The sequence below is a fragment of the Pipistrellus kuhlii genome, unplaced genomic scaffold (assembly GCF_014108245.1).
Source record: "Pipistrellus kuhlii isolate mPipKuh1 unplaced genomic scaffold, mPipKuh1.p scaffold_m20_p_111, whole genome shotgun sequence".
Lineage (NCBI taxonomy): Eukaryota > Metazoa > Chordata > Mammalia > Chiroptera > Vespertilionidae > Pipistrellus > Pipistrellus kuhlii.
The window spans coordinates 373,923-389,528 of record NW_023425418.1 but is presented as its reverse complement, the minus strand read 5'-3'; the positions used below and the strand labels follow the sequence as shown (position 1 = coordinate 389,528).

Below are 15,606 nucleotides of genomic sequence, written 5' to 3'. Positions count from 1 at the left end.
TGCATTGCTCCTGTATGATGACACCGGCAGCCAGGGGTGCCCAGGCCCTCACGGGGGGTCAGGTCCTAGTTGCACTGCTGCCCCCAAAGTCTAGGACAGGAGCCAGCCAACCACAGACCACGCCCTCTGACGTTTTATTTATTTATTTATTTAGGTCTCATTTTAATATATGTTATTGATTTTTCTTTTTTTTACAGAGAGGAAGGGAGAGGGATAGAGAATCAGAAACATCGATGAGAGAGAAACATCGATCAGCTGCCTCCTGCACACCCCCTGCTGGGGATCGAGCTCACAAACGGGGCATGTGCCCTTGGCCGGAATCAAACCTGGGATGGTCTAGTCTGCAGGCTGATGCTTATCCACTGAGCCAAACCAGCCAGAGCATGTATGTATGTGTGTGTATATATATATATATATATATATATATATATATATATATATATATATATTACTCTAGGGCCTAGTTTTTTTTTTAATTTTATGCTATATTTATTTCAATAACCTTCTCCTTCGTCTTCTTCTTTTAAAAAAATTTATTTTATTTTATTGATATTTTACAGAGAGGAAGGGAGAGGGACAGAGAGTCAGAAACATTGATCAGCTGTCTCCTGCAAAGCTCCCACTGGGGATGTGCCCGCAATCAAGGTACATACCCTTAAACGGAATCAAACCCGGGACCTTTCAGTCCGCAGGTTGACGCTCCATCCACTGAGCCAAACCTGTCAGGGCCAAGGACTCATTATTTACATACACTCTTACACGGGGAAGGCTGGATCCAAACTATGCCCAGATGGTTTTGCCAGGTATCGGAATGGCTGTTAGGAAGTCTGCAGTAACTCAACTGACACTCCCATCCGCTGGTATGTGTACCTGTTTTGCCCCATCCTTGCCGACACTGGGTATCATCAATGTTTTGGGCCTGCCAATCTGATAGGCGAGAAATATGTTGTTATGATCCTAAGAAGCTTTCCTCTGACTCCAAGAAAGGCTCAGCAGCTTTGTTACATTTGTTAACGCACTTTTATTTTTATATTTATTTTTTGCAAATTTTTGCCTGTCATGTCCTCTGCCTGTGCTCCCTCTCCCTGTTGGAGGCAAGCTTTTTCTTCTTCTTATTGATTCATAAGAGCTCTTTACATATTAAGGATACCAGCCCTTCCTCATTTTGGTGGGTAAGAGGATCCCGAAGTGGAGAGAGGGGAAGTCGCTGCGTAAGGTACGCAGCTAAGCAGAGGTGGATCAGAAATGCGAAACAAGATCTGTCTAGATCCATGTCTGGGGATCTTCACCACAGCCTCCGCGGCACCTTTTCCAGCCCCTGGCGCTGCCCCTCCACTGCCCAGGAGCTCTGAGTTCCCACAATCTCAGAAAGGGGAGAGGACTCTCACCAGACCCAGCCACCCTTACTGCATCCTCAACAGCAAACCTGTTCTTTGGTTCTTTGGTTCGTGGTATCCGTGAAACACTTGGCACATACTGGGTACTCAAGAAATAGTATCTGGTATTATTTTTATTCATTTATTTAAATTCTAACCAGAGCATATGTTTTTATTGACTTTTAGAGAGAGGAATGAAGAGAGAGAGAGAGAGAGAGAGAGAGAGAGAGAGAGAGAAGAAGAAGAAGAAGAAGAAGAAGAAGAAGAAGAAGAAGAAGAAGAAGAAGCCAAAACCAGTTTGACTCAGTGGATGGAGTGTCGGCCTGTAGACTGAAGAGTCCCGGGTTTGATTTCAGTCAAGGGCATGTACCTTGGTTGTGGGCTCATCTTGTGCAAGAGGCAGCTGATGGATGTTTCTCTCTCATCAATGCTTCTAACTCTCTATCCCTCTCCCTTCCTCTCTGTAAGAAACCAATAAAAATATATTTTTTTAAAAAAAGAAGGGAGGGAGAGAGGGAGGGAGGGAGAGAGAGAAACATCAATGTGAGAAACATAGATTGGTTGTCTCCCATATGTGCCCTAACTGGGAATCAAACCTTTTCGTGCACAGGATGATGCTCCACCTAACTGAGCCACCCAGCCAGGGCAGCATCTGATATTATTATTATTATTATTATTTTTTAATTTAAAAATTTTCTCTTCAGCCACATGTCTTGCCAGCTGCCTCCTCCTTCGAACCAACCTCCTATGATGTGAAATATTGGGCACTCCCCAAGCAAGTTGCCTTCTGACTGCTAGCTTTTGCATGTGCCATTCCACCCCTCTACTTGGTCCCTTTGAAGAACTCCTACTCATACTGCAAAACCCTACTTTTCTCTGGGAAGGTTCCCCTTTCTCTGGGAAGCGTTCCCTCATGCCTAGACTGAATTTCCAATAACAGAGCCTGGGCCCAGAGCTTACCAGCCCACTCCAGAAAGAAGACACACCTCTCAATGAAGGAAAGTCATTACCTCTAAACTATAAAAGCCGCAGAACCAAAGCGAACACATTTCACTCCACGTTTAGAAAACAAAACATTACGTCAACTGTCCGCTTCATTGTCCGAGCCAATATTAAAAAAACTCTTGGGACAGTTAGAAACACTTTATTAGTCCGACATTTTTCACTTCAAAGCGTTCTCAAGTATGTCTGCTGATTGCTGACAAATCCGATCCAATCACAAATCATACCAAGCACTTGTTGCCAAGTTATTTCCAAAACAAAAACCCTAAACGTCTCCAGGGGCTGTTTTTCTTTATAGCCAGCTTTATCGCAGTGTGATTGGCATGTAATGCGTTCACTATTTAAAAAAATATATTTTTTATTGATTTTTTTACAGAGAGGAAGGGAGAGAGAGTTAGAAACATTGATGAGAGAGAAACATCAATCAGCTGCCTCCTGCACACCACCCACTGGGGATGTGCCTGCAGCCAAGGTACATGCCCTTGACGGGGATTGAACCAGGGATCCTTCAGTCCGCAGCCCGACGCTCTATCCACTGAGCCACACCGGTTAGGGCAGCATTCACTATTTGTAAGTGAACTCTGAAACTTGTCAAATGTATGCAGTCAGGTGTATAACCATCCGTAGGATGAAGATAGAGACTATCTCCAATTCCCCTCAAATTCTCTCCCAGTCATCTGCCCTGCTCCCTCAGACCCTCCTAGGAGTCCAGGCTCCCAGCCCTCCTCCCTCAGACCCAGGAGCCCAGGCCCCCAGCCCTCCTCCCTCAGACCCAGGAGCCCAGGCCCCCAGCCCTCCTCCCTCAGACCCAGGAGCCCAGGCCCCCAGCCCCTCCTCCCTCAGACCCAGGAGTCCAGGCCCCCAGCCCTCCTCCCTCAGACCCAGGAGCCCAGGCCCCCAGCCCCTCCTCCCTCAGACCCAGGAGCCCAGGCCCCCAGCCCTCCTCCCTCAGACCCAAGAGCCCAGGCCCCCAGCCCTCCTCCCTCAGACCCAGGAGCCCAGGCCCCCAGCCCTCCTCCTCCCTCAGACCCAGGAGCCCAGGCCCCCAGCCCTCCTCCCTCAGACCCAGGAGCCCAGCTCCCAGCCCTCCTCCCTCAGACCCAGGAGCCCAGACCCCCAGCCCTCCTCCCTCAGACCCAGGAGTCCAAGCCCCCAGCCCCTCCTCCCTCAGACCCAGGAGTTTGGAAACCCGAGGCTAGTATACTGGTCTTGGTTTCTGAGCATCGGAATCCTAAAATTCTGCCATCGCGTCTGTGAGGAAGATCTAAACACATTTTTAGACGACGCAGCAGGCTGATGTATTAGAAAGACACCCAGAGGGACAGTCCTGAAGCGGCAGCCTCAGGATTGGAATCCTGGATTCACCCCAGAACTGAGCTGCGCTTTGCAGCAGGACGAGAATGACGCCATCCCAACACCGCGCAGGCCCCGCCCCTAGCAACAACACAACCCTTGGCCACGCCCACACCCCAGAAAACTACATTTCCCAGCAGCCGTAGCGCTCACGGCCCACCCCCTTAGGTCTTGCCCTGGAAGCCCCGCCCCCGTCACCCACGCCCACAGCCTAGTAAACTACATTTCCCAGCAGCCGTAGCGCTCACACCCACCCCCCATAGGTCTTGCCCTGGAAGCCCCGCCCCCTGCCAGCCACGCCGCGCCAAGCCACGCCCCTTTCAGGAAGTCCGCGGATCCAGCCCCGCCGCCTGCCCGTCCCCACGTGGATCCCGGGTCGCAGGCTCCTTGGAGCGATCGCGCGGCGGCTGTGCCCGGCATGAACCGCTACCTGGTGCCCGTGTCCGTGCTGGGCACGGCGGTGGGCGGCGCCGTGCTGCTCCGGTGAGTGCGCGCCGGCTCCGGTGTCTGCAGCCGGGGGAGGGGGGGGCCGGGCGGGGACCACCGAGTGCTCGCCCGCCAGCCAGCCCCGGCCTGCAGCGCCCCCCGGGGGACGTGGGGACGCCCCGGAGCCCCGAGAGGGCAGGTCACCCCAAGGTCACGCAGAGGAAACAGGCGGGTCTAGCGGCTTCCGGGCTTCTCACCGGCGAATTCATTCATTCCGCAGTGAATTCAGTCATGGAGCTGTCCCCTGTGTCACCCGCTGGCCCGGGGTGCGAGGGAAAGCGTGTGTGCCCCCTAAACTCTCCAATCCGCCATGAGGGGAACAGGGAGAATTGTGCAGCTCCCCGCAGGAAAAGCTCGTGTTGCGTGCGTGTGTGTGTGTGTGTGTGTGTGTGTGTGTTTGTGCGTGTGTGTGCGTGTGCGTGTGTGTGTGCGTGTGCGTGTGTGTGTGTGTGTTTGTGCGTGTGTGTGCGCGCGCGTGTGTGCGTGTGCGTGCGTGCGTGTGTGTGTGTTTGTGCGTGCCTGCGTGTGTGCGCGCGCGCGTGTGTGCGTGTGTGTGCGTGTGTGTGTGTCTCTGTGTGTGCGTGTGTGTGCGTGTGTGCGTGCGTGCGTGCGTGCGTGTGTTTGTGCGTGCGTGCGTGTGTGTGTGTGTGTGTGTGTGCGCGTGTGTAAGCTCACTTAAAAAACAAAACAAACCCACCGGTTATGCTGATAGGCATGCGTGCAAGTCCTTTGGTTGCTCTCTAAGGCCCTCCCCACCCTCCCTGCCATTTGTCTCTATAAGTGAGGTCATGTGACGGTTCCCTTTCTCCGAGAATGGCGGCGTGGGAATGGCCGGGGGGCGGGGGCGGGCCAATTGGAGAAAAGGGAGACATGTAAAACTTTAGACAATTAAAAAAACCAACAAAAACCACCACCAACAAACCCCAAAGAACAGCTACCAGCTGCTCTATAGCAGCGCTGTTCAGTAGAACTTACTGTGGTGATGGAAGTGTTTTTTTTTAATTAAAAATACTAGAGACCTGGTGCATGAAATTCATGCTCAGGGGTCCCCCTCAGCCCAGCCTGCACCCTCTCCAACCCGGGACCCTTCGGGGAACACAGCTCAGAGGTGGGGTCACTGCGGTGCGCGGTCCTGCAGGTGGAGCTGAGGGAGGGGCTCTCTCTTGCCTTCAGGGACTATGTCGCGGGCGGGGCCTGCCCCAGCAAGGCCACCCTTCAGGGCAAGACCGTCATCATCACGGGCGCCAACACGGGCATCGGGCGGGAGACCGCCTTGGAGCTGGCCAGGAGAGGTGAGTCCCATGGCAGGGCGAGGGGGGCCAAGGGGGCGGGGGGGGGGGTTAGGGGACTGGGGGCTGGGGGGCAGGGAGGGACAAGTCCACAGTCACGGGTGTAACGTGCAGCACAGGAAATGCAGTAAATCCCATAGAATAAAGAGCTAATATGCAAACAGTCACACGCCCTCACGCCCTCTGCCCTCCCCGTAAAAGCTCAGACACTCAGCACTGGGGGGAGGGGAATGGGGACCAGCCAGGTTGTGGCCTGGGAGAGGGACAAGCCGCCTGCCCCGTGGTCCCGGGCACCTGCAGCTGTGGTCCAGACAGAGTCGGTCTGGGTCCTGGGTGGCTGCTGCCGGACAGAGGGAGGGATGCCCTGGTCCCTGGTGCCAGCGACTGGCTGGAGGAGGGAATCCTGGGTCTCAGGTATGGGGTGAGGCAGAGGCAGTTAGGGGCGAGCAGGCCAGCAGGGGAGCAGTTAGGGGTGCCAGCAGGGGAGCAGTTAGGGGCGATCAGCAATCATGCAAAGGGGTTAGGGGCGATCAGGCCAGCAGGGGAGCAGTTAGGGGCCATCAGCAATCAGGCAAAGGGGTTAGGGGCGATCAGGCCAGCAGGGGAGCAGTTAGGGGTGATCTGCAGGCAGGGGAGCAGTTAGGGGCGATCAGCAATCATGCAAAGGGGTTAGGGGCGATCAGGCCAGCAGGGGAGCAGTTAGGGGCGATCTGCAGGCAGGGGAGCAGTTAGGGGCCATCAGCAATCAGGCAAAGGGGTTAGGGGCGATCAGGCCAGCAGGGGAGCAGTTAGGGGCGATCTGCAGGCAGGGGAGCAGTTAGGGGCGATCAGCAATCAGGCAAAGAGGTTAGGGGCAGTCAGGAAGGCAGGTGGGCAAGCAGTTAAGAGCCAGTGGCCCCGGATTGCGAGATGCAGTCGGACATCCCCTGAGGGGTCCTGGATTGGAGAGGGTGCAGGCCGGGCAGAGGGACCCCCCAGTATGAATTTTGAGCTCTGGGCCTCTAGTGTGTGTGTGTGTCTGTGTGTGTGTGTGTGTGTGTGTGTGTGTATGTTTTTATTGATTTTTAGAGAGAAGAAGGGAAAGAGAGAGAAAGAAACATCCATGATGAGAGAGAATCATGTATTGGCTGCCTCCTGCCTGCCCCACACTGGGATCAAGTCCGCAACCAGGCGTGTGCCCCTGACTGGGGATCAAACCTGAGGCCTTTCAGTCCGCAGGCCGATGCGCTGTCCACTGAGCCACGCCGGCCAGGGGTTTATGTTATTTTAATTTTTCCTGTCCTGGGCTTCCAGGCGGGAACGTCATCCTGGCCTGCCGGGACATGGAGAAGTGCGAGGCGGCGGCCAGGGAGATCCGCGGGGAGACCCTGAACCACCGCGTCAACGCCCGGCACCTGGACTTGGCCTCGCTGAAGTCCGTCCGGGAGTTCGCCAAGAAGATCACTGAGGGTAGGCGGCAGGGCGCGGGCTGTGTGGGGAGGCCTGGGCGGGGGGGGGGGGGGGGGGGGAGCAGGCTCTGAGGACCCAGGAATTAAACCAGGCCCGTCCCTTAAGCTCACAAAGCCAGGAATCTCTACTGTCCCTGGTCCCTTAAAAAATAAATAAAAAAAAAAAAAAAAAAATATATATATATATGTAATAATAATAATAATAATAATTATTATTATTAAACCAGGGCTAGGGCCTGGTCCTTTTTAAAAAATATATATTATTATTGATTTCAAAGAGGAAGGGAGAGGGAGAGAGAGATAGAACCATCAATGATGAGAGGAATTATGGATCGGCTGCCTCCTGCACCCGCCCCCCCCCCCCCCCCCCCCCCCCGGGGATCGAGCCGAGAATATGCCCTTGGCTGGAATGGAACCTGGGACCTTTCAGTCCGCAGGCTGACGCTCTATCCACTGAGCCAAACCAGCTAGGGCTAGGGTCTGGTCTTTTTTTTTTTTTTTTTTTTTTAATATATTTTATTGATTTTGTACAGAGAGGAAGGGAGAGAGATAGAGAGTTAGAAACATCGAGGAGAGAGAGTCATCGATCAGCTGCTTCTTACACACCCCCTACTGGGGATGTGCCCGCAACCAAGGTACATGCCCCTGACCGGAATCGAACCCGGGACTCCTGAGTCCACAGGCTGACGCTCTATCCACTGAGCCACACCGGTCAGGGCTCATTTCTTGTGGCTACATTTTATCTCTTTGAGTTTTAATGTGGCTGCACGGTATTGGGCTCCCTCGTGTGGTCTGACGGGTTCCGGCCGCTGGGCAGCCAGCCCTCCCTCGGCTGCTGTGAACGTCCGACCTCGTGTCCGTGTCATTTGACTCGCGTGTGACGGTGTCTGCACACCTCGGAGGCAGGCTCTTCCCGTCCACCGGCTGCCTGTGAAGTAACAGCAGGGCAGCTGGCGGGACACAGAGGAGCGCGATGCGAAGAGATGCATGCTCCTCATGGGAAATTGCTAAATCCCGGAATAGTGATGAAGAAGTAAACACCTTTGACTCCCCACCAACCTCAGGGACTCACTGCTAACGTTTCCCCTGCTGAAGGGTGAAGTTTTCTTTCTTTTTATTTATTTAAAATATATTTTATTGATTTTTCACAGAGGGGAAGAGAGAGGGATAGAGAGTTAGAAACGTCGATGAGAGAGAAACATCCATCAGCTGCCTCCTGCACCCCCCCCACCCACTGGGGATGTGCCCGCAACCAAGGTCCATGCCCTTGACCGGAATCGAACCCGGGACCTTTCAGTCTGCAGGCTGATGCTCTATCCACTGAACCAAACTGGTGCTGGCGAGTTTTCTTTCTTTTTAAAAAAAATATATTTTATTGATTTTTTACAGAGAGAAAGGGAGAGGGAGAGAGAGAGCTAGAAACATTGACCAGAGAGAAACATCTATCAGCTGCCTCCTGCACACCCCCCACTGGGGATGTGCCCTCAACCAAGGTCCATGCCCTTGACCGGAATCGAACCCGGCACCCTTCAGTCTGCAGACCGATGCTCTACCCACTGAACCACACCGGTTTCGGTCAGACTCCCCTTTCCTGGGAGGACGCTGGTCCTGTTGGATGAGTTGGATGCGGATCCCGTGACCTCATCTTTACTCGGTTACTTCCGCGAAGACCCCGCCTCCACAGGAAGGCCCGGGCCCAGGGTCCGGGGATGGGGGGTGTTGGGGGACGGCGTGCGGCCCCGGGGCTGACGCACCCGCCCCGGCCCTGTCTTCCAGAGGAAGAGAAGGTGCACGTGCTCATCAACAACGCGGCCGTGATGCGCTGCCCGCACTGGACCACGGAGGACGGCTTCGAGATGCAGCTGGGCGTGAACCACCTGGGTGAGGCCGTGCTGGGCACGCCGGGACGGGAGCCGGGGGGTGGGGCGCGGGTCTGGGAGGGGGTGTCCACTTTCTTTCTTTTAAATGTATTTTATTGATTTTTACAGAGAGGAAGGGAGAGGGACAGAGAGTTAGAAACATCGAGGAGAGAGAAACACCCATCAGCTGCCTCCTGCACACCCCCCACTGGGGATGTGCCCACAACCAAGGCACATGCCCTTGACTGGAATCGAACCTGGGACCCTTCAGTCCACAGGCTGACGGTCTATCCATTGAGCCAAACCGGTTTGGGCTCCACTTTAAAAAAAAAATTAAAAAAAAAAATATTTTTATGGATTCCAGAGAGGAAAGGAGAGGGAGAGAGAGATAGAAACAAAAATGATGAGAGAGAACCATGGACCGGCTGCCTCCTGCATGCCCCACACTGGGGACTGAGCCCACAACCCAGGGATATGCTCTTGACTGGGAATCGAATCTGGGACCCTTCAGTCTGCAGGCCGATGCTCTATCCACTGAGCCACACCGGTCAGGGCCATCAGTCTTTCCGTCATCACCCTGCATGTACCTGGGGTTCTGTTAGGAAGGGCCAGGGGACCATGGGACATATTGGGTCAGGATCCACCCTAATGACCTTTACTTTAACTTAATTATCTCTCCAAACAGGGTCACATTCTGTGGTTCTGGAGGGTAGGACCTCAACATATTTCTTTGGGGGATGGGGAGTAGGGAGACACAACTCAACCCTTCACACACACACACACACACACTCATTTGCACCCTATTGGCTGGGACTCAGTCACAATCTGGTTGCAAAGGAGCCTGGGAAATGTAGTCTTTCACTGGCCCGTCGTGGGCCCTGCCGAAAGTTCTATTTACTGAAGAAGAAGTGGAGAAAAATTATTGGGAGGTGGAAGGCTGTTTCCTCCACAGCTGACCTCAGAGGGCTGGACATTTGGGGCTGGTTAGTTTTTTTTTTGCCGGGACCTTGCTGTGCATTGTGAGATGTGGAGCAGCATGCTTGGCCTCCACCTACTAGATGGCAGTGGTGCCCCTACTCTCCACAGTTGTGACAAGCAAAATTGTCTCCAGATGGTACCAGATGTCCCCTGGGGCCATGCTAATTCTGGGCGAGAACCACGCATTATTGGGAGGGTGAGATCAGGTGTGTACTCAGCCCACTCTGGGCACGTGGTCAGACTTGAAGGACGGTTCTCTCTGTGTCCTCCTTCATCCAGGCCACTTCCTCCTGACAAACTTACTGCTGGACAAGCTGAAGGCCTCGGCCCCCTCGCGGATCATCAACCTCTCGTCCTTGGCCCACGTGGCTGGGCACATCGACTTCGATGACCTGAACTGGGAGAAGAGGAAGTACAATACGAAGGCAGCCTACTGCCAGAGCAAGCTGGCCATCGTCCTCTTCACCAGGGAGCTGAGCCGCAGGCTGCAAGGTGCGTGTGTGCCGTGCCTCTTCCTGTGGCCCTGAGCCTGGAGTGGTCCGCTGTGACCCCGGGCTGATGGGAGGTCAGGCATGGGCTCCAGGACACACGAGGCAGATGCATGACACACACCACCAGGCTCCCCCCTGGTGCCTGAGCAGACATCACCAATCAATCACACTCCACCAGGCTCCCCCCTGGTGCCTGAGCAGACATCACTAATCAATCACACACCACCAGGCTCCTCCCTGGTGCCTGCAACAGACATCACTAATCAACCACACACCATCAGGCTTCCCTCTGGTGCCTGAAGCAGATATCACTAATCAATCACACTCCACCAGGCTCCCCCCTGGTGCCTGAAGCAGACATCACTAATCAATCACACACCACCAGGCTCTGCCCTGGTGCCTGCAACAGACATCACTAATCAATCACACACCACCAGGCTCCCCCTGGTGCCTGAGCAGACATCACTAATCAATCACACCCTACCAGGCTCCCACCAGTATCTGAAGCAGACATTACTAATCAATCACACTCCACCAGGCTCTGCCCTGGTGCCTGCAACAGACATCACTAATCAATCACACACCATCAGGCTTCCCTCTGGTGCCTGAACCAGACATCACTAATCAATCACACTCCACCAGGTTCCCCCCCTGGTGTCTGAGCAGACATCACTAATCAATCACACAGCACCAAGCTCCTCCCTGGTGCCTGAGCAGACATCACTAATCAATCACACACCTCCAGGCTCCCCCCTGGTGCCTGAGCAGACATCACTAATCAATCACACAGCACCAAGCTCCCCCCTGGTACCTGAGCAGACATCACTCATCAATCACACACCACCAGGCTCCCCCCTGGTGCCTGAGCAGACATCACTAATCAATCACACAGCACCAAGCTCCCCCCTGGTGCCTGAGCAGACATCACTAATCAATCATACACCACCAGGCTCCCCCCTGGTGCCTGAGCAGAAATCACTAATCAATCACACAGCACCAGGCTCCCCCCTGGTGCCTGAGCAGAAATCACTAATCAATCACACAGCACCAGGCTCTGCCCTGGTGCCTGAGCAGACATCACTAATCAATCACACAGCACCAAGCTCCCCCCTGGTGCCTGAGCAGACATCACTAATCAATCACACAGCACCAAGCTCCTCCCTGGTGCCTGAGCAGACATCACTAATCAATCACACAGCACCAGGCTCTGCCCTGGTGCCTGAGCAGACATCACTAATCAATCACACACCACCAGGCTGCCCCCTAGTGCCTGAGCAGACATCACTAATCAATCACACAGCACCAGGCTCCCCCCTGGTGCCTGAGCAGACATCACTAATCAATCACACAGCACCAGGCTCCCCCCTGGTGCCTGAGCAGACATCACTAATCAATCACACCATCTTCCCTGCTCCTCCAGGACTGGCCTGGAAGCCTCTGGTGCTCCAGGCCAGGGGACCTCTGGCAACATCTGGAGATGCTTCCGGCTGTCACTGCGGGGGTGGGCGTTGCTACTTGCCTCTCGTGGACAGAAGCCGGGGGCGCCCTGGGCACCTCCAGGGCACGGGTTACAGAGTGGCTGGACCTCGGCGTCCACAGTGCGGAGGGTGCAGATCCGCCCTTCGCCCTCGCTTCTCGTGGAGGGGGTGGGGCCAGCAGAGCCGCTCACCTGGGAGCCTGTCAGACCCTCCTCCAGGGGCGGGGCCGGGGGCCTGGGTTCCCCGATGCTCCATGTGACAGAGCCACCTCGCACGATGAGACCTCCTGGTTTCAGAGCAGCAAGGCGATGCGGGTTCAAGGGCAGGAAACGGGCCGCCCCGGAGCTCGGGGTGGACAGCGTCAGGCTTGCCGGGAAGGAGCGAACCTGACAGCCCTCTGCCCCCGACCCCTATCTTTCCCTCCTCCCCCAGGCACGGGCGTGACGGTGAACGCGCTGCACCCCGGCGTGGCCCGGACGGAGCTGGGCCGGCACACGGGCATGCACAGCTCCGCCTTCTCCAGCTTCACGCTCGGTGAGCCCCCTCCTGGCCCCCTCTGGCCCGGTGCCCTCGCCGAGCCCTGCTCTCCCGGCCCCAGGTGCCCTGGCCGAGCCCTGCTCTCCCGGCCCCAGGTGCCCTCGCCGAGCCCTGCTCTCCCGGCCCCAGGTGCCCTCGCCAAGTCCCTGCCCTCCAGCCTGGGGCCCGGGAACCTCCTGCAGGGCATTAAGGCCAGTGGGATATACACTGAGCGACCAGGTGATGATGGTCTCTGAACGCATAATCATCCGGCCACTCGGTGTTTTGGTATTTCCAATGGGCACCAAACGTATTCCAGACTTCTGCTGGAGATCAACCCGCTATTTGCCCTGAGCTTTCTGTCAGCCGGTGCAAAGGGGAACACTGATCAGGTGCAGGATTTGTAGTATCTTTTTTTTTAAAAAAATATATATTTTATTGATGTTTTACAGAGAGGAAGGGAGAGGGATAGAGTTAGAAACATTGATGGGAGAGAAGCATGCATCAGCTGCCTCCTGCACACCCCCTATTGGGGATGTGCCCACAACCAAGGTACATGCCCTTGACCGGAATCGAACCTGGGACCCTTCAGTCCTTGGTTGCGGGCACATCCCTAGTGGGGGGGGGGGGGGTGTGCAGGAGGCAGCTGACCAATGTTTCTCTCTCATCCATGTTTCTAACTCTCTATTCCTCTCCCTTCCTCTCTGTAAGAAATCAATAAAATATATATTTAAAAAATCAATAGAAAAATATCCTCGGGGGTGGACTAACAACAACAAAAAGCGATTTTAGAGCAAGGTGGGGTATGGTGGGGACTCGGGGCTGATGGACAGGAGGGAGAGCCTCCATTTGCCTGGGAAAACCCAGGAGGGCTTCCTGGGGGAGGGAAGGGGAGGGAGCCGCAGGAGCAGAGGCCCGGAGGGGGGCTCAGTGGGACTCCCTGCACACCTCTGGCCTGCCCGGGCCCTGCGAATTGGGGTGGAGTCGGGCCTTTGGGGTCCCCCTCGCTGATGCCTGAGGACTGAGCGCTCTGGGGCCGGTTGCAGGGCCCATCTTCTGGCTGCTGGTGAAGAGCCCCCAGCTGGCGGCGCAGACCAGCACCTACCTGGCCGTGGCCGAGGACCTGGAGGGCGTCTCCGGGAAGTACTTCGACGGACTCCGGGAGAAGGCGCCGGCCCCCGAGGCTGAGGATGACGAGGTGGCCCGGCGGCTCTGGGCGGAGAGCGCCCGCCTGGTGGGCTTGAAGGTGTCGTAGGGGGTCCCCTCCCACATCCCCCCAAAATACCTGGGAGCAGGTGTGAAACAAACCATCAGGATGGAGCCGCAGGGCCAAGGCTGGCTGCCGTGCCCACGCCAGCCGCTAGGTGGCAGCATTGGACAAGCCGTCAAATGAAGGACCCTGCCTGCCTGCCGTACCCGCAGCGGCCGCTAGATGGCAGCATGGACCGAGGAATGCTGGCTGCCATGCTCACATCGCCCTCTAGATGGCAGCATCGGCCTTTCCATGCTCCCTCTGGCTTCTGGCCGCTGTGGCCTGGGCTGCAGGTGCGCGCACCTGAGCCAGGGCCTGCCGCAGGTGAGCCAGGCCACCGGCCTAAACTGGGAACCTAAACTGGGAGCTGCTGGGGAAGGAGCCAGCGCCCCCTGACACCTGGGCCACGGTGGGGGGCAGGGTGTCTGATCCAGTTCACCGTCCCCCGTGGGACCTTGCACGCCGCTGGGATCCTCTCTGAGCCTCAGTTTCCCCAACTGGAAAGGGTGCAGAAGGCCCGGACTACCTCACAGGATGGCGTGCTGAGCGTTTCCTGCCAGGGAGAGTTTCCTGAGGGCCCTGGCCAGGTGTGGGGGACGGAGGGGTCGTAGTGGGGGGCGGGGGGCTGTACCCCGAGACCAGGCTGGCACACACCTGGCCCGTTATCCCCAAGTCTCACCCCCCCCCCCTGGACAGGTGAGCAACGCGCCAGCTGCTGCAGCTGGGGGCCCAGGCGGCCTGGGGTCACGGCCTTCCCTTGCCCCGTGGACTCTCAAACTTGCTCTTTAATAAAAAATAATAGAAATCCAGCCGACTCACAGGCTTCACTTCCTCCCTGCATGTGGGGAAGTCCCCACCGGCTCATGTATTTCTTCCTTTTTTTTTTTTTAGATCTTACTCTTCACATTCTAGGTTTCTTTTTCTTATTTATTTTTAACCCTTGGTAAAAATGTATCCAAGAAACAGGATACACATACATTTAAAAAACAATAACCATTAGCCAAAACCGGTTTGGCTCAGTGGATAGAGCATCGGCCTGTGGACTGAAAGGTCCCGGATTCGATTCCGGTCAAGGGCATGTACATCCCCAGCAGGGGGTGTGCAGGAGGTAGCTGATCGATGTTTCTCTCTCATCGATGTTTCTAACTCTCTATCCCTCTCTCTTCCTTTCTGTAAAAAAATCAATAAAATATATTTAAAACAAAGAAAAAACACACAAAAAATAACCATTAGAGCCGGTGTGGTTCAGTGGTTGAGCATCCACCCAGGAGACAGGGGGTCACCTGGTTCGATTCCCCATCAGGCTACATGCCCAGGTTGCAGGCTCAATGTCCAGGAGAGGGGGGGGCAGGAGGCAGCTGATCAATGACTCTCCCTCGTCATTGATGTTTCCATCTTTCCCTCTTCCTCTCTGAAATCAATAATAATAATAAAAAGGCTCCTGCCCTGGCTGGTTTGGCTCAGCCTGTGGACTGAAGGGTCCCAAGTTCGATTCCGGTCAAGGGCACATGCCCGGGTTGTGGGCTCCATCCCCAGTAGGGGGTGAGCAGGAGGCAGCTGATCAATGATTCTCTCTCATCAATGTTTCTAACTCTAACCCTCTCCCTTCCTCTCTGTAAAAAAAAAATCAATAAAATATATTTAATAAAAATTCAGAGGGTGTCTCCGCAGGAGGAGGGTCGGAATGCAGTCTGGTTCTGGGGGCGCCCTCTGTCCTGGGGGGATGGCTACGGGTGCAGAGGAACACAGGGCGGCCAGCCTGGCCCTCAGCCACCTGCAGGCGGTTGGCGGTTGGCGGCTGGGAGCCACAACCCCCTCAGACCGACATCCGCTTCCTTTTCGGAAGCGGGGAACCTCAGACCGCAGACACTGTCACACACGGGGCTGTCACCCTCCTCCTGACCCCGGAGGCTCCGAGCGAAAGTGGTGACACCCGGTCTGAAACCACCTCAAACCCACAGCCGCCCAGACGGGACTGTGGCCGACACCAGCGGCCGGAGGAGGAAGTTGGGGGTTAGGTTAGTGGGGGGCGGGGTGCATGCTTCACAGGAAGGCACCCACGTCGGGGTGAAGCTTTC

The 15,606-nt window shown here is 55.6% G+C and overlaps 1 protein-coding gene across 2 annotated transcripts; it reads left to right on the top strand.

Annotated features, from left to right (window-relative positions):
* The first annotated feature begins 4,057 nt into the window (after positions 1-4,057).
* RDH13 (retinol dehydrogenase 13) lies at positions 4,058-14,516 on the top strand. Of its 2 annotated transcripts, XM_036432502.2 has the most exons (7): positions 4,061-4,214; positions 5,391-5,509; positions 6,800-6,955; positions 8,731-8,835; positions 10,071-10,283; positions 12,193-12,294; positions 13,323-14,510. In XM_036432502.2, exons 1-7 carry the CDS (start codon positions 4,150-4,152, stop codon positions 13,529-13,531), a joined length of 969 nt encoding a protein of 322 aa, XP_036288395.1. In that variant the 5' UTR covers positions 4,061-4,149; the 3' UTR covers positions 13,532-14,510. The 2 variants fall into 2 exon arrangements, with proteins under 2 accessions (XP_045435655.1, XP_036288395.1); XM_045579699.1 differs by lacking the exon at positions 6,800-6,955 and having other exon boundaries at positions 4,058-4,214; positions 13,323-14,516.
* Positions 14,517-15,606: the final 1,090 nt, after the last annotated feature.

Excerpts from the sequence above, each read along its gene's own strand:
- RDH13 (XM_036432502.2), top strand. The coding sequence starts at position 4,150 with ATGAACCGCTACCTGGTGCCCGTGTCCGTGCTGGGCACGGCGGTGGGC. Across the intron at positions 6,956-8,730 it reads CGCCAAGAAGATCACTGAGG|AGGAAGAGAAGGTGCACGTG; the intron begins GTAGGCGGCAGG and ends CCTGTCTTCCAG. Across the intron at positions 12,295-13,322 it reads CTTCTCCAGCTTCACGCTCG|GGCCCATCTTCTGGCTGCTG; the intron begins GTGAGCCCCCTC and ends GGCCGGTTGCAG.